At 43.2% G+C, this 26,232-nt stretch overlaps 1 protein-coding gene across 1 annotated transcript in view; it reads left to right on the top strand.

Moving 5' to 3' along the window:
• Positions 1 to 26,232, top strand: part of LOC114657378 (multiple epidermal growth factor-like domains protein 9) — a 425,007-nt gene that overhangs the window by 296,552 nt on the left and 102,223 nt on the right. Inside the window, exon 3 of the mRNA XM_028809164.2 lies at positions 3,802 to 3,941. Within this exon, the coding sequence (XP_028664997.1) occupies positions 3,802 to 3,941 (140 nt within the window). The remainder of the gene's footprint in view (positions 1 to 3,801; positions 3,942 to 26,232) is intronic.

Here is a 26,232-nt window from a genome sequence, read left to right as displayed (position 1 = left end):
TTTGTCTTAATTATTGTTTGTATTATAATAAAAAATATTTTACACCTTCAAAGTGGTAGGCATGTTGTGTAAATCAAGTGCTTAACCCCCTAAAAATCCATTTGAATTCCTGGTTAAAATGTGACAAAACGGGACAACACCGAGGGGGATGAATACTTTTGCAAGGCACTGTAAATAGATACTGCAGTAACATGGGCTGAAAGGTGGGCTCTGCAGGTGGTGTAATTGTGGACATTAATAATAAACTCTTTGCACGTTAGTCAATGATAACTTCAACCATGCCATGCCAAAGAATCTCTAGCAATCCCTTCAAAACATGAGAGCTGTGAAGTGGCCACACTCGATTAACTGAAGTGGCCAAAGACAGCTGTGAGAAGATCAAAGGTCACTCTTTGCTGTGTTGCTTACTAAAGATGAATTAGGGATGGCACTGCAGCCGGGACAAGACGGCACACTCATTTGTTTCTGTTCGGAACAGAACGACTTCTGAATGGGAGATGAGATCTCAGTCTTGTAATAAAGATGGCAAAGCTAGTCAGTATTAATATAACGCACTGGAGGACATACTCAGTCTCTTTATTGTATGTGTCTCAGTTAATGCAAATATTCTCAGGATTTTTTTGTAAACGCACAACATTCAATTTAGCAGCTGAACAGAACATTCTGGAAAGGCTTGAATAGTGACCTGCACATTGTGTGCTCTTTTGTATATGCATGTTGCATGAGGTGCATACGTAAGATATAAAAGGCAAAAGTTAATACAGCAGTAGAGCCTGCAAAAGATTTGTTATCCTGAAATAAACTTAGAGAATCGGCCACGGACAGCTTTAAAATAGAAGCCACAAAAAATGTTCAGAATTGCTTAAGAGGTTGTCTCTGTTCCACTGCATTGTCACGCATTTTCGCCAATGCAGGGTTGATGTCTTTCATTTATTTTTTTTTACAGGGTATTATTTTAGTGATTTCTTTTTAATTTTATTTTCTGGCACTTGAATAATGGTAAATGTACAGTATTTTTAATTTTTGAAGAATTTCGTGTTGATCCTTATCAGAAATTCTTGGTGTGCCATTCACTTTACATTGATATTGGCCAAAGTCTGTTTGTCTGTCCATCTGTCTATCCTCTATAGAGTGCTCTATCTATCTATCTATCTATCTATCTATCTATCTATCTATCTATCTATCTATCTATCTATCATATATTGTCTTTCGTATCTATCTATCTATCTATCTATCTATCTATCTATCTATCTATCTATCTATCTATCTATTATATAGTGCCTTTCATACCTATCTATCTATGTATTTATCTATTATATAGTGCTTTTCATATCTATCTATCTATCTATCTATCTATCTATCTATCTATCTATCTATCTATCTATCTATCTATCTATCTATCTATTATATAGTGCCTTTCATACCTATCTATCTATGTATTTATCTATTATATAGTGCTTTTCATATCTATCTATCTATCTATCTATCTATCTATCTATCTATCTATCTATCTATCTATCTATCGTGGAAAGCCTACTCCCCGGACACAGACAGACAGACACCAGAATGTCCAAAACATTTCTTTATTTCTCCAAAGCACCACAATGCCTTCATCCACCAACTCTCTTCCTTTCTCTCTTTCTCACCGCCTCTCCCCTCCTCACAAGCTTCGTCTTCTTCCTCCCAATTCTGGCTCTGCTTCTGGAGGGAGGCGGTCCCATATATACTGACCCAGATGAGCTCCAGGTGCTCCCCCTGACAATACTTCCTGGTGTGGTGGAAGTGTCAAGAGAGTCCCCGGAAGCACTCCGGGTGCCCCTGGGAATTCTTCCGGCAGCATTTCCTGGAGTGGCGGAAGTGCTGCCATCCAGGACCTCACAGCTATCTGGGCGCCCCCTGGTGGCCACGTACTCCGGTAGGGATGAGTGTCCCAGCTCTCGTCCAGTGGCCCATAAGCAGACCCGGGTGGCTGCCCCCTCGGGATCTAGGGGAGGTATTGTCCATCACGGGAACCATCCAGGCATCCCGGCTCGGTAGGGTCCCCATCCATCTGGGACACCTATCTATCTATCTATCTATTGTGGGATATGGCCGGCCTTTTATCCCTTACAATACCCCCAGGCCGCCAGGTGGAGCCCTGCCTGCAACATAGAGGTGCCCCGAGTTCCAGCAGGGCATCATGGACAGTGGAATTTTTCATCACAGCCCTGATGGATACCATGGGGGCCTCCAGGGGACGCTGCAGGAAGGCCCAGAGACTTTGGTTTCACCTATAACCCGGAAGTGCGTCTTAGTCACGGCAACAGAGGGAATGACGTACTTCCAGGATGAAGAAGGAGTTTTCACATGACCCAGAAGTGCTGAATAATCACGTGGACTGAGGGATCAGAAGCACTTCCGCGTCATGAACTATATAAAAGACTGTGGGAGAGCCCAGGGTTGAGCTGAGTCAGGAGGAAGGGTGGCAACGCGTCTGGGAGTGGAGGATTGTTTATTGATTATGAGTATTACGGAGTGGAGGGTGCTTTGTGCACATTATTGTTCGAATAAATATTATTATTGGACTTTTATCTGGTGTCTGGCGTCTGATCAGAGGGTTCAAGGGAGCGAGAGCGCCCCCTATCTATCTATCTATCTATCTATCTATCTATCTATCTATCTATCTATCTATCTATCTATCTATCTATCTATCTATCTATCTATCTATCTATCTAAATAAAATGTTTTTATTTGTCTGCAACACGTTTTCCAGATAAGCACCAGCCACAATTCTCAAATACAAAACACTGTCCTTCTAACCTGTAGTAGTGTGCCACCCGCTGCCTCCCGACTCGGACTCAATCAAGTGAAGCTGCTGGTTTCATTTTGAATTAGACCAGGTAACCACTTCCGGTGTCACTCCCAGGTCGTCCGGAGCATTTCCGGGTCCTGTGGAAACCAGAAGAGTCCTCCCCTGGCAGCACCCTCTGATGGCACCCAAAGACCTCGACAGGGCTGCGTTTCCAAACTCTTAATTCCTGCGGGTGTCCTAATCGGGTTCAGCCCTGAGGAATCCTGCCACCTGCTGTGTGGGGGAGTGAACTGCTCCCAGCTTGCATGTTTATCCAGTCCACCCATTCCCGCCTCTTGGCCAGGCAAGAAGTCATCTCTTATCCCAGTCAGGATTCCTGTCCTTCCCCCATGACACCTACACTGTATTAATAATAAATTTAATTTTTATTACAAATTTCAAGACACTTTACAAGATAATACCATATACTATATACTGTTTACTGTACATGTTAGCATAAAATATATTAAAAACAGCAAAACAGGGAAATGAAAAGTTAAAATCTAAGAGAGTTAATAGAGAATCATTAATAGTGAGAAGGCCCGTTGGGGCGCATTTGAAGTTGTTTTATGATTCCATCCTGCTTATCCATTTCAGGGTCAGTCATTGACAAATAAGAGCCAGCGGGATGCCATCAGCGAGGGCTTCACTATCAGCGTCACTTGTGCATATTAATCGCCTTGTGTGTTCTACCGCGGATTTCACAGGGAATACTTCAGAACCTGATTATTGAAGAGAGGGCACTTGTATCATTTTCACATTTACTTTTCTAACCATCCATACATTACTGCTCCTAGAAATGCTTGTGCTTATATTGTGCTTCTTAACACTCTTCCTCCTAAGTAAGTAGCTCGCCCCATTATTAGTTTGATGTGATGATTGAAACAATGGAGTTCTTTTGTTTTACGTGATTTTATTTCCTTTCGTCTGCACTGAATTCATTGATTTGTTTTCTTTCTTGTGTCTTACAGCTCCGGTATTTGCACTTGTAAACAAGGAGTCTATGGCCCCAGGTGTGATGAGTGCCGGCCGGGATTCTTTCATTTCAGCGATACTGGATGTCGACCGTGCGAGTGTAACAACCACTCTGATTTGTGCCAGCCGCAGTCAGGTATGTGCGTCAGCCCACCTTAACCGTCTCCACACCACTTTCCTCCTACAAGCACTTGCTCTTTCCATTATGGCAGACACACTCTCTGCTATGGTGGGATGGCTTGGGTATGTTATTAATGAGTAAGTTTCATTTTATAGGTTTATAAGGGGTCATTATTGTCATGTGTACAGCATACAGTGACATTCTTATTTGCAGGCGCTATTTAACATGTCCCCTGTAAGACGCTAAGGGTCGCTGTTGCCCCTTTAAACCCAACAGACAGATGCTCAGGACCCAAGGCAAAATCACTGAGAAGTATTTTATTATTTTCTTCTCAGTAATAGTGCCCTAAGCACCACAGCCACCAATAAACAGGCAAGTAATACGCACAACAACCATACAATTCTCTCTCTATGTCCTCCACACCTCCCAGCAAGCTTTGACTCTGGCTCCCTGCTGGGTTTATATACTTCCTGACCCGGAAGTGCTTCTCTTCTTCCTCCCATGTGACTTGACAGTACTTCCGGGTCAGCTGGAGACTTCAAGTTCTTTTAACTTGAAGGGCTTCCGTCTTCCTGATCCACTAGTACTTCCGGGCTTATAGAGAAAGCAGGACTCCCCAGGTCATTCGACAGCTCTCCCTTGTGGCACCCACGACACACAATAGGGCTGAGAATCCGAACTCCCAAGTCCCAGGATGCCCTGCAGGAATCCGGCGCACCACTACACTCTTGGGAAGCTGCCATACAGCGTTTTGGGGGAGGCAGTGTCGACAAGTAGCCGCTTTCCCAGGGTTGAACTGCCGGGCGTCTCCCACACCCCATCTTATGGCGTCATGATTAGTGGATTTGTGAGGCAGCTAACCTCTGTGCCATCATGCCACTCTCAGCTAATATCATTAAATCAACTAAACCGGTTCTTGCTCTGCATCAGGCCAACTCAGTGAGCGGTTTATTCACATAAAATGTGTCTTTCAGATAATCGTTGGCCCGAAGCTCATCTGTTAATATGTTGAAATGTTAATATTTCTCTTTTTCATTTGTCACTCCATCATCTTCCTGCCATTATTCTGACCACTGATTTTGTCATTTATTTCATTTCAGCAATGCTTACTCTTGCTTTGTGTCATTTTTTTTCATTACTTTGAAATGACGTACTCCCATTGTAATTGTCTCTGATTGACAAGTTTTCATTTCGGTGTCCTCCTCTCGCCTCTTCCTCATATATTCAACTTGAATATTTTAACTCTAAATTAACTCCAACTGACACGGTGTGCATTGCGTGGGTTATTATCTACTCTGACTCTCACTGGTGGTCTTGCACATATCCTGATACTAAAGCCTGGCTCTTTGTTGGTTAGCGCAGGAGGAAGTGCAATTGTAAGCCTGCTTAATTTATCTGTGCACCTCGCCGCTCGCCGCGCTTTATCACTGTCACAGCAGTATTGACGAGCTCATCTTGCATATTCATGCGGTGTTGATTGGAAGATTTTGTGAGAAAAGAGCCTACGGAAGAGAATTAATGTGAGCTCAATCAACCGAGGATTGACTTACAATAACAACTCGACAGTTCTGTGGTGTTTAACTCCAGTTTTAAATGTGTAGGAGAAAGAACTCAGAGATGGACTGGCATCTTGTCAAAGACGCAGTCCCACTTTGTGCCATATGTAGACCTGAATTTGAGAATGTTATGTTATTAAATGTGTTTGGATGAAGTGTGGGGGTCCCCCCCCATGATTCCCTGCTTTGCATATGTGATGCTGATTATTTGTGGCAGGGTAAAGCTACGCAGCTTCTTTCCCAGAAAGTACATTGCAGAGTCCAAAGAAATGGCAGAAACCTCACACGATTTTTCGTTTTTGTGACCATTGAATTATATTATTTGTACAGTATGTGTGGATGCAATCTATCTATCCATCCATCCATCCATTATCCATCCCGCTATATCCTAACTACAGGGTCACGGGGGTCTGCTGGAGCCAATCCCAGCCAACACAGGGCGCAAGGCAGGAAACAAACCCCGGGCAGGGCGCACACACACACCAAGCACAATTTCGGATCGCCAATGCACTTAACCTGCATGTCTTTGGACTGTGGGAGGAAACCCACACAGACACGGGGAGAACATGCAAACTCCACGCAGGGAAGCGAACCCAGGTCTCCGTACTGCGAGGCAGCAGCACTACCCACTGCGCCACCGTGCCGCCCGGATGCAATCTAAAGAGTTAAAAAAGAATGTGAATGGCATTGTACCCAACTGCTGAATATAGTAATTATACAAAGAGAACTCTAAACGCCACATGCATGTGAGGCTTTACACACAACTTCCAATGTGGGTTTGGCACCAGTGCCAGTTAGCTATTGACAAAACTCATCATGAAGTACTTGAGGTTTATTCGGGAGGTGACAGTCAAAAATCCTGATAATCCTGTACACTGTTGCATACATTACCTCACTTATTAACTGATATTTGCTTTTTTTAATATATTAATTTACTGGTGCATTTTCCTACAGTGCCAATAAAAAGTACTCACCCCCTTGGATATTTTCACAATTTATTGATTTACAACATTGAATCACAGTGGATTTAATTTGGCTTTTTGACCCTGATCAACAGAAAAACACTCTTTAATGTCAAGTCACTTACTAACCCACTTCACTGCAGCTAGCACAGGGTGCAAGGCTGAAACAAACTCTGGACAGGGTGCCAGTCCATTGCGGGACGAACACACACACATGGGCCAAATTGGCATCACCAGTCCACCCAACCTGAATGTCTTTGGAGGGTGGAAGGAAACTCGAGCACTCCTCGCCCATGCAAGCTTTCCCCTCCATCTCCCGACTCTAGCTCCCAGGATGGAGTGAGGCGGCTCTTTTTATTCAGCACCTGGGAGTAATCCAGGTGGTTCATAAGTATTACCTGGAATCACTCCCAGGTGTGGTGGAAGTCCATGATAGGGCTCTGCAGCCCCCCCTGGCAGGCCCCACAGAATCCATCAGGGCTGTACTCAACTCCATCTCCCAGCGTGCCCTGCGGGAATCTGTGGTGCCACAGCCACCCAGGAGGGCTGCCCTCTAGCATCCCAGGGGTGGCATTACCTCAGCGATCCTCTGTCCCCCCCCCCCCCCCCCGGTCCTTACATTCCATTGGTGTCCCTGGCTGTGGCCACCAGTCACAAGGGACTCTGAAAAACACAGAAAGCAGGGGGAGATGATCAGGAAGGCCCATACCAGGTGGTCAGATACAAATGATGCACAGAGGTAATTTGGAAGAACGATTGTTTTGAGAATTTGGGTTTGCAGTTCAGTTTGGGGGTCCTCTCTCCTGTTGTGTGCCTTTAAAGCCTATTTTATCAGTAATGCCTACTAGCTTTTTGTTTTTTGTGTTTTGGCGTGTCGGGTAAGACACTGAAACTATGTGCTGATCAATTGGCAGGACATTTTCAACCTTGCTCTATTACTTGTAATGGTCCCTGTCTGCCTGAAATTCTCCACTATTGTGCCAGTGCCTAAAAAATCAGCGGTCAACTGCCTTAGTGATTACCGCCCTGTAGCTCTGACCCCAGTAATAATGAAGTGCTTTGAGAGAATCCTCCTAAAGTACATCAAGGATGCCATCCCGGCTGGATTTGACAACCATCAGTTCGCCTACAGGAGGAACAGATCTACAGAGGATGCCGTCTCAGTAGCACTTCACACAGCCCTGACTCATCTGCAGTGCCCTAACACTTATGTTAGGATGCTATTCGTCGATTTTAGTTCTGCATTTAACACCGTAATCCCAGACAAGCTGGTACAAAAGCTTCATAATCTGGGTCTGTCCACATCGTTGTGTCTCTGGATCAGGGAGTTTCTCACCAACAGGCCTCAAGTGGTCAGAATTGGAGATTGTACATCAGCCACACTGGTTCTGAACACAGGCACGCCACAGGGTTGTGTGCACAGCCCAGCACTCTTCACGTTATTCACACACGATTGCTCTGCCATCCATGCCACAAATTTGGTTGTGAAGTTTGCGGGTGATACGACCGTGGTGGGTCTCATATCAGACAATGATGAGACTCACTACAGAGAGGAGATACAACACCTAGCACTATGGTGCTCGGCCAACAACCTCATCCTGAACACCAGCAAGACCAAAGAGCTCATTGTGGACTATAGGAGGTCCAGAAGAACAGAACATGCTCCTATATTCATACATGAGGAGGCTGTAATGTGTGTGGGCAATATCAAGTTCTTGGGTTATCCACATCACATCGGATCTGACCTGGTCTTTGAACACATCTCACCTGGTAAAGAAGGCCCAACAAAGACTCTTCTTCCTCAGGAAGACAAGACGTGCTGGATTTTGCTCACAAACTTCTACAGATCCGCTATAGAAAGCATTTTCTGTCACAGTATGACAGTGTGGTATGGCAGCTGCACAGGACAGGAAGGACTTGGCACGGGTGGCGAGAACAGCACAGGGGATTGTGGGAAGTCCTCTCCTAGACCTGGACTCTTTATATGCTGGAAGGGTGCAGAAGAGAGCCAACTGTATAGCAGCGGATCTCACCCATCCGGGAAATGGACTGTTTGTACCACTGCCTTCGGGAAAGCGGTACAGAAACATAAAAACACGTACCAGTACGTACTTTTTCCCCAGAGCTGTGAAGTCCATCTGCCCTGGTGATACCCACACATACATCTACATCTACCCCTAGCCTGCCCACCTGTAGACATCCACATGCACTTTCAAACACGTACACACTCGTATACCTCCCCTGCAGACCCGCGCACACAGATCACTGGTCCCTGCAGGCGTACTACCTCAGGAGAAGTCTGGACTTGATGATGTTTTATTGCTGCTGCCTTTTATACTTATTATGTTTATTTTATTATTTATAGTGTACTGTGTATTTTACTGTGGTGGGCTGGCGCCCTGCCCGAGGTTTGTTTCCTGCCTTGCGCCCTGTATTGGCTGGGATTGGCTCCAGCAGACCCCTGTGACCCTGTAGTTAGGATATAGCGGGTTGGATAATGGATGGATGGATGGATGGATGTGTATTTTAAGTATTCTGCCTTGAAGCCGTGTCCTACCAACAAAAATTTTGTTATGTGTATGCATAATGACAATAAAGAATTCTATCTATCTAATACTTTGTTGTTTGATCAGTCAGTTTACTGCTCTTATGAGGTCAATGCAGTAATTATCCTTAACAGATTAATTATTTTGTACTATTCTGTGGTCCGTTTTCTTTTTCTTAACCCTCAGATCTCAACACCCCGGATGCTTCCCACTTCTTTCAGAGTCCTCTCATTCCAGGTCCTTGCCCCTTTGCAGTCCACAGAATGGGCCGTGCCCGTACGTTTCTAGAGCCAGCGGCCCTTTTGCAGTACCCATAATTCACTCCTGGGGTAGCACGAGCTCTTTGGCAGAGCTTAATGAGGGTGACCCAAGCGGTTTTTGAATAAACGAGCACATTCTGACTTTCTCATGTTACGCTTCGCTGTGGCCCTCTCTGAAGTCTGCGCCGCACAAAGGATGTTAAGTTAGGCCGCCGTCCCCTTTCAGTCATTTCTGTAAAATCACTGCAGCGTACACTTGTTAAATAAACATGCAGCATGATGGGCAGGAAGGTTGAGTGGCCAAAATAAACTGGAGTGTGATAAAGAAGGTAGCCAAAGGGGTTTCTTCAAACACATCAGCGTGTGTTTCTACAGAGGAATGACAACCTGTGTACAGTACATTAGCCGAGTGGAAACAGCACTTTATAGTTGTGCGCTCGCCTGCTCAGAGCGCTGCTATTCACGACTGAAATGCTCATTTTAGAAAGAAGCCATCTGTGCTTCAGAACTCTTTTGTGCTTTTAATTCCAGGACATGAGCTCCTCTTTTTCTGAGGTGCGGTGATTGTCCTGGGTTGTTTAAGCAGAAAGTGTTTGATTAGTTACAAAAGGCATATATTTTGCATGAATTGTGATGATCAACAAGTCTTTTTATTTCCATATTATGCTCACTGTTTTACGTGTTGTCTTAACTTTATCCTGTAATTTCCTTGCCTTTAGCCTGGCTGTCAAATATTACGCCATTCAGCCAGACTTGTTAGAAAGCTGCTGACTGATGACAGGCTGAGCACATAACACGCCACTGAGAAAAGACAACAATAAAAACAATTCAGCGCCCTCCATAATGTTTGGGACAGTGACACAATTTTCCTTGATTTAGCCCTCTGCTCCACAGTTTGAAGTTACAAGTCAGACAGGATTAAAGTGCACAGTGCTGGCTTTCGTTTAAGGGGATTTGCATACATTTCGGTCACACCGTGTAGAAATGACAATACTTTTTGTATAAGTTCCCCCCGACTGTGACTCTTAAATAACAGCCATGATGAACATTAAAATGATTGAGGAGTCTGACATCATCTTTATATATAAACTAGACATTAAGCCTGTTACAATAACGGGTGCTAGAACAGTAGTCCATAAACATTAGTAGGTACAGTCTATATTAAATGGCAAGGGACCTTTTACCTCATTAAATTTTTCCCATAAAATGCCTGTAATTTTCTGACAGTAATACTGGCTTTGCTGTCCGTAATATGCTTGCGTTTAATTTTCTGTCACAACGGTGGGCAATCAGCAGATTCTCCCCAGCAACTGATGTAATGTGTGCGAAAATAAATCTACTTTTAAAAGTCATTGTATTGTAATATCATGAAAATTCGTATATTTAGGAAAACCCCTTCAACGACTGACACTTTACACTTTACCGGGCCAAGCTTCTTAATCGCAAATCTGACATCCTCAGAGTGAACACTTGCACAACAATGGAGAAGCTGGTCTCCGCGTCTCAGTACCCGATTGGATTTTTCATGTTTTATGTTTTAGATCTTACCTCATTTACCGAAATCTGATTGGATCTGCTGCGCGATATTTTATAGGTCCCGCCCTCTCTGTCTTGTGTGACACGTCAGGCGGCCTTTGAAGCAGTGCACCGTGCCCCGCGCATGCGCACTTCACCAGAAGACACACACACATAGACACTGGACGCACACAGGGGTTTTATTAAAGAGGATACGCTACAGTGGCTGTTCGTTTTGTCTGTCCAGGATTTTAAATCACCTGTAGCTTGCAAACCGATTGACCTGAAATTTGGTACAAATATACTATGCGACGTCTACTGTCCGCTTCGGATAGTTTTTATTGTATTTTATTGTAGAATCAACTCTCGGTAGTGGCCAGCAGGGCAGCTGTGTGGTGCATGTGTATGGGCGCCATTCTCATCCTTACCACCTTTGCCGTCACTTCCCCTACCTCTTCATATCTTAAATCATTCTTGAGGCAGATTGAAGACTTAAGTGCCAGCTTAAGTGAAAAATTAAAGAAAATGTACTAAGTAATTGCAACACAAACTCTGACTTAATCAGTTTTAATGCGAAAAGATGCCAACGAAAGACGAGAAGAAGCAGGCTGCTAGGGTGGAGAAGAGAAGAGCTGCTCAGGAAGCAGCAAGCGCATCAACGTCTGAGCAAACGAATGCTAAACGTACAGAGAAAGAGGACGAGAACTAGGAATGATCAAGTCAAGTGGATTCACGGCACGTTATCATGCAGTGCGCCTTTACTGGTTTATTATAACATGGGACCCGATGGGGCCTGCATATCCAGTGCGCCATGCAGACTAAAGGATGTGACAGAGCAGTGTAAATAATGTGCATAACACAGTTAAGAAACCCAGCAGTCTGCACCAATCACCATCCAAATAAATGGTATTACCTTTACCTTTGTACAGTAATCCCTCCTCCATCGCAGGGGTTGCGTTCCAGAGCCATCCACGAAATAAGAAAATCTGCAAAATAGAAACCATATGTTTATATGGTTATTTTTATATTGTCACGCTTGGGTCACAGATTTGCACAGAAACACAGGAGGTTGTAGAGAGACAGGAACGTTATTCAAACACTGCAAACAAACATTTGTCTCTTTTTCAAAAGTTTAAACTGTGCTCCATGACAAGACAGAGATGACAGTTCCGTCTCACAATTAAAAGAATGCAAACATATCTTCCTCTTCAAAGGAGTGCGCGTCAGGAGCAGAGCATGTCAGAAACAGAGAGAAAAGCAAACAAATCAATAGGGCTGTTTGGCTTTTAAGTATGCGAAGCACCGCCGGTACAAAGCTGTTGAAGGCGGCAGCTCACACCCCCTCCGTCAGGAGCAGGGAAAGAGAGAGAGAGAGAGAGAGAAACAAACAGTCAAAAATCAATACGTGCACTTCGAGCTTTTAAGTATGCGAAGCACCGTGCAGCATGTCGCTTCACGAAGCAGCTGCACACAGAAGGTAGCAACGTGAAGATAATCTTTCAGCATTTTTAGACGAGCGTCCGTATCGTCTAGGTGTGCGAACAGTCCCCCTGCTCAATCCCCCTACGTCAGGATCAGAGAAAGTCAGCGCAAGAGAAAGAGAAAAGTAAGCCGGGTAGCTTCTCAGCCATCTGCCAATAGCGTCCCTTGTATGAAATCAACTGGGCAAACCAACTGAGGAAGCATGTACCAGAAATTAAAAGACCTATTGTCCGCAGAAATCCGCGAACCAGCAAAAAATCCGCGATATATATTTAAATATGCTTACATATAAAATCCGCAATAGAGTGAAGCCGCGAAAGGCGAAGCGCGATATAGCGAGGGATCACTGTATATCAAATGGCAATCAACTGGCATTGAGACCTAATGTGTACCAATAAAAACATTTACCACACCTTTGCACTACCACTGTCAGTCTGGCACAGGGCAGGATTAATGGATGGGAGTTTTTTCTTGTCGTCTTAGACAGTCGTGGTTGGCTGTCAAAAACAGGGCCTGCTAAAGCCCATTGAGGCAGTCTTTGTATGATTTTCAGGCTATACATAAAATAAACTGTTGTTGGATCAGTGGATTCATGCTATTTATACTAAATTCTTTCCACAACATCCACAGAAGATACTGAGAGTTGTCTGATCAGGTGACATTTTTCCAACCTTTAGTTTTAACAATCACATCCCCACTGTAGCCTCATCGTCCTGCTTTGAGCTCACAATAGTGAAAGCTGGTGTGGTCGTCTTCTGCTGTAGCCCATAAAAGGTGCTATATAAATAAAATGTAGTATTATTATTATTTACACACATTCACATGTGCCATAGTTAGAATTACCAGTCTACCTCACACTACTTTTGGTCATGTGGGAGGAAAACTGAAGTACTTGGAGGAAAAACCCAAGAGAGCATGCAGACATGGGAGATGCTGGATCAGTGTGGCACACTGCTAACTACTATGCTATTCTGCCACCTTGCCCTTTCCCACGCTGCAATCACCCAATAAGAAATCAAGTGCCAGTCTAATCTTAGGTACATTTTACTAAAGGAAAAATATAAAGATCCAGAAATGAAGCTTGTAACTGAGGCTCTGCTCATCACAGCCTAAGCCCTAAGGCACCATTTCAAGGGGGTCTTGTGTGCAATGCTTCACAGATCAAAGAAATTTTGTCTCTGCTTTTAATTATCAGCATTTACTAATCGCACAACCTCCCTGCTCATTAGCTTTTAAACATCCTTATCTAAAATTGTAAGGGCTTACTTCTGGGATTGAAAAAGCTTGGCATGAGGATGGAGGAGAGAGGACAAAAGGCAGCTTACCATCCATCCATTATCCAGCCTGCTATGTCCTAACTACAGGGTCACGGGGGGCAGCTTACCAAAGCCGGAAAAATCCACTAAAGTGCATTTTAATGCTATGGCATTTTTCCGATTTGTTTTTTCTCAGTTTTTTTTAATACCAATATATTTGTTAAACCTAATAATTAGCATGGAGGCCTTGCTGATGTGTCGGTGCTGTTTTCATTCTTCAATGCCTTAGCCAGTAGTGTTGCTGGCCAGTCTGGAGAGGTTTAGAATTAGAGGCTTAGAAACAGAAGTTTGTATACAAATATTTATTGTACAGTAATCCCTCGCTACTTCGCGGTTCACTTTTCGCGGATTCACGACTTCGCGGATTTTATATGTAAGCATATCTAAATACATAACGCGGATTTTTTGCTGCTTCGCGGGTTTCTGCCGTCAATGGGTCTTTTTACTTACTTCCTCAGTTGGTTTGCCCAGTTGATTTCATACAAGAGATGCTATTGGCGGATGGCTGAGAAGCTACCCAATCAGAGTACGCAGTTAAGTTCCTGTGTGCTGCTGATTGGCTCAGCGACGGAGTGTTGCATTAACCAGGAAGTCTCATCTCACTCATTCATCATTAACGTGCTAATGCTTCAGGGGCCGTGTCCAAGCGCCAACAGAAGATGCAAATGATTGCAGAAAAGGTAAAAGTTTTGGATATGTTGAAGGAAGGGAACAGCTACACCGCTGCAGGACATCGATTCTTTTTATTTAAAAAGGAGGAAAAGTATATAAGATCTACGGCCGCAGTGTCCTTTAACCAGGGTGCAAAACGAGTTGCAAGTGGACGTGATAAGGCAGTAGCCTGGATGGAATCTGCTTTAGGAATCTTTGCAACAAGGTCGACGACGTCATGACCGCCTACAAGCTGCTACGTGTACTTCGCTATACAGTAAGTGTAAACTTATCTACCGATTTCATATTGCTTAGCAGTTGTCCCTGTTTTTAATAGAGTAAATGGTGGGTTGTAAACAATACAGGGAGGGTTTAAAAATGTCCAAATACACGTTAAATAATTAAATAAATATGGTGTCCCTACTCCGCGGAAATTCAGTTATTGCGGTCGGCCTTGGAACCTATCTCCCGCGATAAGTGAGGGATTACTGTAGTGCTTTTTAGGAAGGAGTGGTGGGTGCTCCTTTTCAATAAGTTAACTATACTTTGTTTAGTTTGTGACAACTTTCATAATAATAATAATTCTTTGCATTTATATAGCACTTTAGTCACTACTCAAAGCGCTCAGCAATTGCAGGTTAAGGGCCTTGCTCAAGGGCCCAACAGAGTAGAGTCCCTATTGGCATTTACAGGATTCGAACCGGCAACCTTCTGATTGCCAGAGCAGATCCCTAGCCTCAGAGCCACCACTCTAACTTTATATATAGTCTGTCAAGAGTTCCGTAATCGTAAGAAGTTTGACAAAGGAGAGCTCACTGAGTGCTTGTGGTGCTTTTTTGTTAACTTATCTGAGTTGATGTTTTATTGTGTTATCACATCACTTATGATGGGCACCTACACGAAAGGTACCACCTGTCCTCTTCTAATGGGGGAACGGAATGAAATGTCAAGACTAGCTTTACAAACTGTTACCTGTAAACTCCTACCAGCCTCACTGCCTTTGTGTTACCCTGCATGTTCATCCCTAAGGACCCTCTAATCACAGGCTGCTCTGGTGACTTGGACTGCCTTTTATTTTCACTCCTTTACTTCCACCCGGTTTTACCACTAATGGAGGACGTCACTAGGAACGATCAATCTTAATGACTTCTCTGCTCACTGGTTTCGATCGGACAGAGACATTGACTTCAAGCTTTTTCTTAATAACGTCTTTTATTTGCATCAAAACCAATAGCAGCAAATGTAAGCAATAGAAAGAATTAGAATTATACAACCCGGGCAGCCTCCATTCAGTCCCAGATGGCTTCCTTACTTTAGGTGCAAGTTAATATTCTTAAATGAAAAATGAAAAGAGAAAGAAAGAAAGAAAGACAGACGGATACAGTAAGAGAGACGAGAGAGAGTGAGAAGGAGGTCCATGAAAATGTCCAATAGCTAAGGAGCAGCAGATGCTCTAGTTCAGTGTTTCCCAAACTCTGTCCTGGGACCCCCTGTGGCTGCAGGTTTTTGTTCCAATCAGATTCCTAATTGGTGACAACACCTGATAGCACTGAGCTCATTTATCCATCCATCCTCTTCCGCTTATCTGAGGTCGGGTTGCGGGGGCAACAGCTTGAGCAGAGATGCCCAGACTTCCCTCTCCCCGGCCACTTCTTCTAGCTCTTCCGGGAGAATCCCAAGGCGTTCCCAGGCCAGCCGAGAGACATAGTCCCTCCAGCGTGTCCTGGGTCTTCCCCGGGGCCTCCTCCTAAATGAGCTCATTTAATTAGCTGCTATTATTTTTCTTTTATTCTACATTCAGAAAATCACATCAGCATAATTTTTACATTTATAAGACATTTAGAAATATTTCTGCTTTTGCTACAGATTGAAATGCTGTTGATTTCATTTTATTTTGCTCTTTCTCTGTGCAGTTTCCCCCCCTTCATTGTATCTTATTAATGACAATTAAAATTGAGCAGATCAGACACGCTGGCAAACACCGAATAATCAAAGGCTGCAACTACTTTAGCATCAGACCCACTAATTAGTAAATAATACATTAATTAAACAATTAGAACACCTAGAAAAGTAAAATGAAAATCAAGATGAAAATATTGTTAAAAAGAAAAAATACATTATTCCTATATGACTGCTTGGTACATTTTAATATATATATTTACCAAACTTAGTTTTCTAATTTCTATATTGTTCTCAAAACACAGAACTTGGGAAATAACAGTTCACTTAATTAGCCCAGGAGTTCAATTAAAAACAGAAGCTGGTAGGAATAAAAACCTGCAGCCACAGTTGGGGGGCTCCAGGACCGAGGTTGGGAAGCCCTGCCGTAGAAGACTCCATTTAGGCCCCCTCTCAGATGATCCATTTGCTTTGCCAGGCAGCAACTGACCTGAGCTCTTTACAAAAGTGTCAGAAAGACAGCAGCTGATCTAAAAACCCCACTTTTGTAACAAACAGCAACTGAGCTAAGAGTCTGAAGAAAACCATCTTAATAAAAAGGCTGCCCTTCGCACCCTTCTTGCCCAATATCAACACGCAGGCACATAAAATGGCGGCCTTCTCCTTACAGCTTCACACAGGATAACGTGTTACTCTGGTTTGTTACACAAGAAAAAATATTTCCTGTCGTTAATTTTAGGTTTTCTTTATAGGTTTGAGTGTACTGAATACAAGTCTGGCAACAAAACAACATTTATTTATTTCTATAGCATGTTTTCATACAAATGGTGTAGCTCAAAGTACTTTACAGGATGAAGAAAGAAACAAGAACAAATATAAAAATAAAATTAGGCAATACTAATTAACAAAGAATAAAGTAAGGTGTGATGGCCAGGAGGACAGAAAAAAACAAAACAAAAAAAAAAATCTGCAGGGGGTCCAAAGCCACAAGACCACCCAGCCACCCCAAACCCGGGCAACAAAAGCTGTTTGTCACATCCAGTTTTTGAGAGTTAAAGGTTCAAAATGGGAAAAAAAACAATATTTAACAGTAAAAACATAATATATTTTTAAAATTAATTATTTGAACTTGAAAAAGTTGCACCTACAATTGTTTTAAATATAATTATTACTTACAAAAAGTAGGCCCTTGGTACTTGTTTTCCTCTCACATTCCTCTGAAGGGTTTTCATGGCGGAGTGACCAGCAGATGTCTGCTAACAGACTCACTCGACTGTCCACTGTAACGTCTCTCCATCTGAGCGATGTCCTGGTGGACCCTCTCCCCAAGTTCCTCAGAGATCAACATGTCAACCCTAACCCCCAACATGTTCTCTGGGGGGGAAAAAATCCAAATGACAGTGTAGGAAATGGGATTTTAAAGACATATTACTGTGTATCCAAGTGCTGGCTAGAAAGAAAGAAGCCCCTCAGCTAGTTCCTCGTAGATTTGTATGTCCTCAGTACGTGATGCTCACTTCCATATGACTTCCAAGCTCCTTTTTCGACTTCACACGGCTTGGATTTGAAGTTTATATCCTTGAAAAGCTCTCTCTCTGCTGTCTTCTAGACAATTGAATTCTCAAGGGAAGAGTGCGGCACGATAGTTAGTAGGTTAGTCAACTCTGACACCTTAAGATTAACACTCACACAGCCCCAGATCCTAGTCACTCAACTCTGGATGACTGAGGCCTAACTGCCAGTCACTCTGTAATATTCCACAAAGGATCCCATCCACATACTGTAAGTAGGTCTGAGTGATGCCTATAGTGCCTGTCACTCCTCCGTGCCCCACATAGGGACTCACAGTGTCCGACATTAACATCATACAGGTGTTACCTGCCACACATGAGGGCTTGTACAGCTTTTGTTTTATGCTGCTTACCAGCCAATGGTGTCTTACTTCTTCCGCAGAGCAAATGGCAATCTCTCCTTCTCCAGGTGCACTACTGTTTACTTTATTACTTCAATCACTCTTACGTTTAAAGACAAAGTAACAGAAATTTAAAAGCAATGTGGTAATTTTTATGTGGGTATAATAATATCCACAAACTAGAGTGTAATAGAAAGTAAAATAGACATCAAAATCTGGATATGTATAGTCTTAGAACAGCAAATCAGCAACGTCAAGGGCAGCTGTTGTCCGGAGTGGCTTTTTGGTTTCTCTCTCTGTCTCTCACTCTCTGACATTTCTTTCTTTGTCATTCTTTATTTTTGTTAAAATCACATGCAGGATTTCAGGACATGCAGCTTTACATACGTGTGATTGGCTGGCTATCCTGGAGATGGATGGTTCGGCCCAAAAAACTGTGATCCTGTGCACATCCATCCATCCATTATCCAACCTGCTATATCCTAACTACAGGGTCACGGGGTCTGCTGGAGTCAATCCCAGCCAACACAGGGCACAAGGCAGGAAACAAACTCTGGGCAGGGCGCCAGTCCACCGCAGTCCTGTGCATATCTGTACTGTACAATCTCTTACTATTTCCATTCTTTTTACCATTAAGTCGTCTGATTATTTAAACTAAAAGCACGGTACATTCCTTGGATCACAAAGCAGATGCGTTTAAAGTTATAAATTACTGGTACAATACAGAAAGAATGTACAATGTATTTGGGTCATAAATTAGGGTCAGGGGTAGCGTTTGTCCACAAGAGAGGATGCTTTCAGTGTAAGTTGTCTCCGTATGTTAGTTTGTTAAATTGCCTTAAGGGTTCTGTAAATTCTTTTGTAAATGAGTTCCTTTATAGTTCATCTGGGTTTGTTTGAGCAAAATAAAACTTAATATAGTTAAAAAACAAATGACGATTTTATTCTCAAGGACACCAAATACATCTTTCTAAGCTTCTATATATGAATTCCTGGCTGTTTTGATGGAGTAAAAAGAGAGAAAAAAAAAGACTGAGACAAAAAACTACGCAGCAAATACTTGATTTTTGGGTTTGTGGATGTTCAGGGTCGCTGTTGCCCCATTAAACCCAACAGACAGATACGCAGACACAGGGTAAAAGCACAAAGAAGAAATTTTACTTATTTTTCTTCTTCAAAGTGCCCTTTAAGCACTACAGCCACCATACACAAATAAACCAATAATATGTCAATACAATATTCTCCTCCTCACCTCCCAGCAAGCTCTGTCACACTTGTCCTGACTCCGGCTTGCTTGCTGGGTTCACAGCAGTCCTTTATGTAGTCCTTGACCCGGAAGTGCTTCTGTTCTTCCTCCCACGTGACTTGCCAGCTCTTCCGTATTCAGCTGGAGAATTTAGGTTTTAATCAGTCCAGAAGAACTTCTGGGCTTCCATTGTCATAGTCCATTCGTACTTCCAGGCTAGGTGAGAATTTGTTCTTCCCACAGCATCCCCTGGCAGCACCCATGGTACCCTGTGGGCATCCAGGGCACCGCTGCAGTCCAGGGAAGCTGCCATCTATCGTCTTGGGGGAGGCAGTGTCTTTGATAAGCTGCCTTCCCCCATCCTTCCAGTACTGGGGCGTCCCAGCTGGGATAAACTGCCGGCCATCCCTTTACAGGTTGTTTGCATTGTTTCCACCTGAACTAAAGTTAAGAACGAGGAAGACTCAAAAATGTAGTATTTCAAATAATAGTAAATGCCGATAAACAAACAAAATATGTTTTTGAAATAATGAACATTTTTTTTTTTTTTCAAAACACCATTTTTCACAGAATCTGACGTCTTGTGAGAATGTTTTTGTGGTAAAGAAATGTATTCAGCACACCTGACTCACTTTCTGACTAAGCAAAGTACCCTGAATCCTGCTCTGCCTTTTAGCCTTCCCAGAATGCACTGCGCTGCTCTTCTGTTCAGCATAACAAGACCTTCTGCCTGAGGCCCACCACCTGAAATCTGCTAGCTGAAGAGGCCCAAGTACCTCCCAGTCGTTTGTCTCTCACCTCATCCAGGACTATACACTGCTCACAAAAAAGGGAGCACTTAAATCACACATCCGATCTCGATGAACGAAATATTCAAGTGGAAAATCTTTACTGAGCAATGCTGTGTCATTCACTGAGAACAAAATGATGTAAACAATGCTGAATGGACGCCCATTGAGGGCTCACTCCGAAAAAGTCAAATATTGAAATCCCAGGCTGATCCAACTTACGTGAATTTCATAATGTGACTCAGTCATGTTTATGTCCACCATGTGCCTGTATGCACTCCTGACAGCGTCTGGCCATACTCCTGATGAGACACCGGATGGTGTCCTGAGGGATCTCCTCCCAGACCTGCATCAGTGAGCTCCTGGACAGTCTGTGGTCTACCCTACTGGTCAATGCCGGATGCATCGATACACACTATCCCAGTAGTTCTCAGATTCAGGTCTGGGGAACAGATCCAGGAACTGCCTACACACTCTGGCCACATGACGCATGGCATTGTCCTGCACTAGGGAGGAACCCAATGCCCACTGCACCAGCGTACGGTCTAACAATGGCTCCGAGGATTTCATCTTGGTACGTAACAGCAGTCAGGGTACCATTGCCTGGCACGTGGACCCTCCAAGGCTATGCCTCTCCAGACCATCACTGATCCACTGCCAAACCAGTCATGCTGGATGATGTTACAGGTTGCATAACATTCACCACGGCATCTTCAGACTCTTTCACGTCTGTCACAAGTGCTTTTATCTTTGAAGAGAGCAGGGCACCAATGGTGGAGCTGCCAATCGTGCATTATCTGGCGAATACCAATCGAGCTGCACGGTGATGGGCTGTGACCACAGGTCACACTTAAGGACGTCAGGCCCTCATGCCACCCTCATGGAGTCTATTTGTGACAGTTTGGTCTATGAATTGCACTCATTTTGTTGGCTCTGGCAGTGTTCCTCCTCGCACAAAGGAGCAGATACCAGCCCTGCTGCTGGGTTGATGCCATTCTATGGCCCTGTGCAGCTCTCCTCGTGTAACGGCCCATCTCCTGGTATCTCCTCCATGCTCTTGAGACCTTCTGGTGACAGCACGTGTGAATGTGCCATCCTGGTGGAACTGGACTACCTGTGCAACCAGAATCGGCTGCAGGCACCGCCTTATGGTACCAGTAGTGACAAGGACACTAGCAAAATACAAAGCTAGAGAAGAATCAGTCAGGAAGGATAAGGAGAGAGCAGTTGTCTGTGGATCTTGCTGTTGTCCCTCCAGGTCACCTGTTGTCACTTTCATTTGCACCAAAGCAGGTGACGTTGTTTCACAGTCGCTTGTGCTTCCTAACTGGACAGATTGATATCCCTGAAGCTTCACTGACTTGTTGTCAGCCTGCGATGATTAAGTGTTCCCTTTGTTTTTTTTTATTTTATTGATTTTATTAAAATCACACAACATTCCATAGAAATAAATCAATTTTTACAAACATAAGATTGAAAACAAATCAACCCCCACACCTGAGAAAGAGAGCTAAGCCAGCAGAGTAAAACCTAAAGCTAGTAACAATAAGTAAGTAGATGAATTAATAAGTGATAAATGGAGAAGAAAAATCCTCAGCGCTTTAAGAGCTTATTCTAAAATGTTACTGATCAGATCCTGCCAGGTTTTGAAAATGTTCTGCACAGATCCTCTAAGTGACAATTTGATTTTTTCCAATTTCAAATAATATAAAACATCAGTTATTGACTGACTTAAACAGGAGAGTTAGGATTCTTCCAGTTCAGCAAAATAAGTCTCTGTGCCAATAGTGTAGTGAAGGCAATCAGTTTGTTTGTCCTTCTCCACTTTAAGTCCCTCAGTGAGCCCACCAAACACAGCTGTTAGCGGGTTAGGAGGGATTGTGACCCTCAGGCTGTCTGAAAGGCAGTTAAAGATTTGGGTCCAGAATGATGTTCATTTGGCGCAGGCCCAAAACATGTGACCCAGTGAGGCTGGAGCTCGATGGCAGCGTTTGCAGCTTGGATTTTGCCCTGGAAATATTTTGGACAATTTTAAGCGAGACAGATGTGCTTGATATATAATTTTGAGTTGAATAATTGTATGCTTTGCACATATGGAGCTCGAGTGAATTCTCTGCATTGCTACTTTCCATTCCTTTTCTGAGATGTTGAGTGAGAGATCCTTTTCCCACTCTACTCTTGGATCTTTGAAAGGAAGGGACTGTAAAATGTTTTTATATATTATGGAGATGCTGTCTGAGTCCTCGAGACTGAGAAATATTTTTTCTGGCATAGAGGGAGATGAGGGAAATCGGACAGGTTCTGTTTAACAAAGTTTCTAATTTGAAGATAGTGAAAGAAATGTGTTGCTGGTAAGTTAAATTTGGAGTGTAATTGTTCATAGGATGCAAAGATGTTGTCTATATAAAGATCTCCCAAGTGATTTAATCCCAAATATTTTCCAGATATTAAAAACTGCATACGTTTGAGAGGGTGGAAAAAGGTGGTTCTCATACAGAGGTGCCACAGATAAAAGCGTCTCTATCTTTGTTTCCTTTGTTTTTTTGATCAGTGTATATAAGAACTGTTGCAGTTTCCCCTTTAGCAAGATGGCTTGGCACGGTTTGCATCACCCGTTGTGTTTCCTGACCTTCACCCTTGAAAATACTTTCCACTGGTATTACTGAATAAATAATTCACTATTTTAACTAAAAGAATTCTATTGAATCGACTTCTCTGAGCATTTTGCACGTCCGGATTAAAGCCCCTGATTTGTCGTGGTAGGGTCCTCCCAGGGTGACCCTGTTTCTCCCTTCAGACTCTTTACTACTTAGGCGGCTCTGCTCCGTGCGCTGTTGTGCTGCTGTGTCTTCTTGACACCATTGTGACCAGGGGCCTCATGTATAAACGGTGCGTACGCACAGACATGTTGCGTACGAACCTTTCCACGCTCAAATCGCGATGTATAAAACCTAAACTTGGCGTAAAGCCACGCACATTTCCACGGTAACTCATTCCTTGGCGTACACAATTTATCCGCCCGGTTTTGCAGACTGGCGGCACCCAGCGTCAAAGCAGTGCTACTGTTCCTGTGTGGTTACCCTTTCTTAGATCCACATCCATGGCGGCGGCTTTATAAATACACTGAAATTAACCGCATATCGTTCATAAATTTAATGCATCTGATTTTAATTAACCTGCTGCAATATAATGGGCCAGGGAATAGCCATAGTATTCCAAATACCAGAACTGCTTTAGCGTTGTTACGCTCACTGCATCTTGTTCTTCTTTTTGCTGTTCCCGTTAAGGGTTGCCACTGCGGATCATCTTTTTCCATATTACTCTCACTGCACCACTTGGAGTATTTATATCACTGTATCTGAGTGTGAATCACAGCAGCAGATGATCGGAAAGAGAATTATCGGTATACAGTTTCAAGTACACACTACCTCAACCACGGCAAAAAGCGTCAAAGCCTTTCCTGTACGGACCTCGCGTTTCAGAAACAGTTTCATCCCAAGAACTATAAACGCACTCAATCACCTCACTGTAAACTTGCACTACAGTTATAATATTGCACAACCTGCGCTACTTTATAAAGCGCGTATGATGACAGTATCATTTTTAAGATGAAATGCAGCAAAATATGTTGCCTATAGTATACAGATAAAACTTTAACTTCATTTAAATAATCTGTATTGGTAATAATTAAACATGTGAGGACACGGTGCCGCAGAGTATAGCTAGTTTAAGGATAGCTCCTGCCTTGCGCTGTATTCTTGCTGGTGCTGACGTGACACTGGAAGGATAGACGAATAGAATAATTAAACACGTACTACAAAGATATTTCAATGTTCCTTAAAAGTTTTGAAGAATCGGCGTTCTAAGCTTACAAATGGCTTAACGTCTATTACAGAGCTGATTGTGTGGCGATTGGAGAAAGAAAAGTATGGACAGGAATTGGAGGTTAGTACGTTTGAAAGAGACAGTACCTCTGTAATAAATTATTTCATCGAAGGTCACACATGGTGCAGCAAGCCTCTTGCGTGAGATATGAACAATCACTGCGCCACCGTGTTCCCATGTTTAATAACATGCTTTCATTCCTATCATCATGAAAATGATATCACGTATACATCTCAGTATTTTAATTATTCAGAGAGCTGTAATATCTCGAATGTAATGCATTCTGTGTCCTGTCGGAGAAAGAGAAAGAACGGAAGCACGTAGTGATTCACACACATAGAGCACATAGAAGATCAAACACGGAGAAAAGCATTTAACGTGCTACTTGAGAAACTAGTAAAATAAACGATTTTAAGATGAAGTTTATGATGTTCTACTTTAATGACAAAATAAACTACGTGATTAAAGTGGAAATTTCGAGATTAAAGTTGACATTTCGTGCTTTTTTCCCACTGTGTGCCTATGTTTTTTGTTTGTACCCTAATACGCTTTCATATGACACTCAGACGGTGGGCTACGACTCGCCTTTTCACGGCGACTTTGATATGTGATTTCTTTTTTATTTCGGGCACTGTGCGACTTTGTGAATTTGATCTTTCGAGTTTTTCCGACACTCTGTCACTCGATCAACTTTCTTTTGTTGATTATATCACTGTTTAAACCAACAAATAGTACGTTTTTCCTTTGCCTCCACTTGGTATTCGCTGAAATTCTTATATTTTCCCCTGTGCTTTTCCCATTGTCTTTTCACAGAAGGCTATTTATATTGATTTGCATATTCAAAGAGGCGTAATTCTGGGAGGAGTTGGGGCGGGACAGAAGGCGCGTGCACGTGCGTTACTTTTCACGCAAATCGGGATTTATGTAGTGGAAGAACGTGAAAGTATGCGTGCGCACAGATTCCTGCATCTGGATTTTTCTGTGCGTACGCACAATCCCGCTTTTGTGCTTACGCCATGTTATAGTGTGAGTTCTACGCACGGCGTTATACATGAGGCCCCAGGACTGCACACAGCACTTCACATGTGGCCGCACTTCGCACATCACAGAGTCCTCATTTATATTGAATCGTTTTTAAAGTGTAAGCTACGTTAGGACAGGACTTTGATCGAGTGCACTGGGAAACGGATGGCCACGTGGATTTTATTTGCCTCTTTGAATTGTTTTTGCATATTGCCTGGAGGAATGTTGTGCTTGCCAATGAGCCCAGAGGTGTTTTCATAATTTCTGATATTTTTTCCGTAGCTGTCACCAGTGCAGTGACGGCTTACGTTTGCCTTTTTTTTTAAACTTGTTTTTGCAGTCTTCTTGACTTTGTCTTGTTAGTGGGTCTCACACTCAGTACTGGGGACCCCTAAGCAGCTGAACAGTTTTTGTTCCAAACATATTCTGTTTAGAATTGTACTCTTGGCCTAATTCACCAAGCTGTTATGCCCCAGTTTTTATGTGTTGAGATCAATGTAGAAATGACAAGGTTATGTTTTATAAATTTCTATTAAAATTTACGTATTATTACTTGGTTAAGGCTTTTATCCAAGGTGACTTAAAACATCCATCCATCCATCCATCCATTATCACCACCATATCCTAACTACAGGGTCACGGGGGTCTGCTGGAGCCAATCCCAGCCAACACAGGGCGCAAGGCAGGAACCAAACCCCCCGGCAGGGTGCCACCTCACCGCAGGACTTACAACATTTAAGATAAATTGGTTGTTATTTCTTTTGTTTTTCCAATTGGGGCACAAACAGGTGAAGTGACTTGCTGATGGTCACATGGTGTCAGTAGTGGGATTTGAGCCCCCAACCTCAGGGTTTGAAGTCCAAATAAAAATCATAATGAACATGTTTATTATCCAATCGCTTCCTTTACTTGTACAAATTGTGGTAAATAAACAAGCCTTGACAGAACAGAAAAGGTTTGGGGCAGCTTCCCGTATAATTGAAAGTGACTGCAAGATGAGAAAAATGGTCTTTACAGATAAGAGTCGGAAATAGAACTGAACAGGTTAGGACACATGGTGGATATATAGTTGAAAAACAGGAAGAGGAGGGATCTTAGGACCGGAACTGGAAATAAGGTCATCGGGCTGTGACTTCTTGGGATGTGGAAATGACGTCATTAGGAGATGGGCTCTTCTGCTGGCCTGGAAGTGACGTCTTCTGGGATGGCACTGGATGTGACGTCATTGGAGTCCGGTGAAATTTTCCATATTTGGTCTGCGGGGA

The sequence above is a fragment of the Erpetoichthys calabaricus genome, chromosome 9 (genome assembly GCF_900747795.2).
Source record: "Erpetoichthys calabaricus chromosome 9, fErpCal1.3, whole genome shotgun sequence".
Lineage (NCBI taxonomy): Eukaryota > Metazoa > Chordata > Cladistia > Polypteriformes > Polypteridae > Erpetoichthys > Erpetoichthys calabaricus.
Note: the sequence above shows the minus strand (reverse complement) of the source record. Positions and strands in the feature narration are given on the sequence as shown.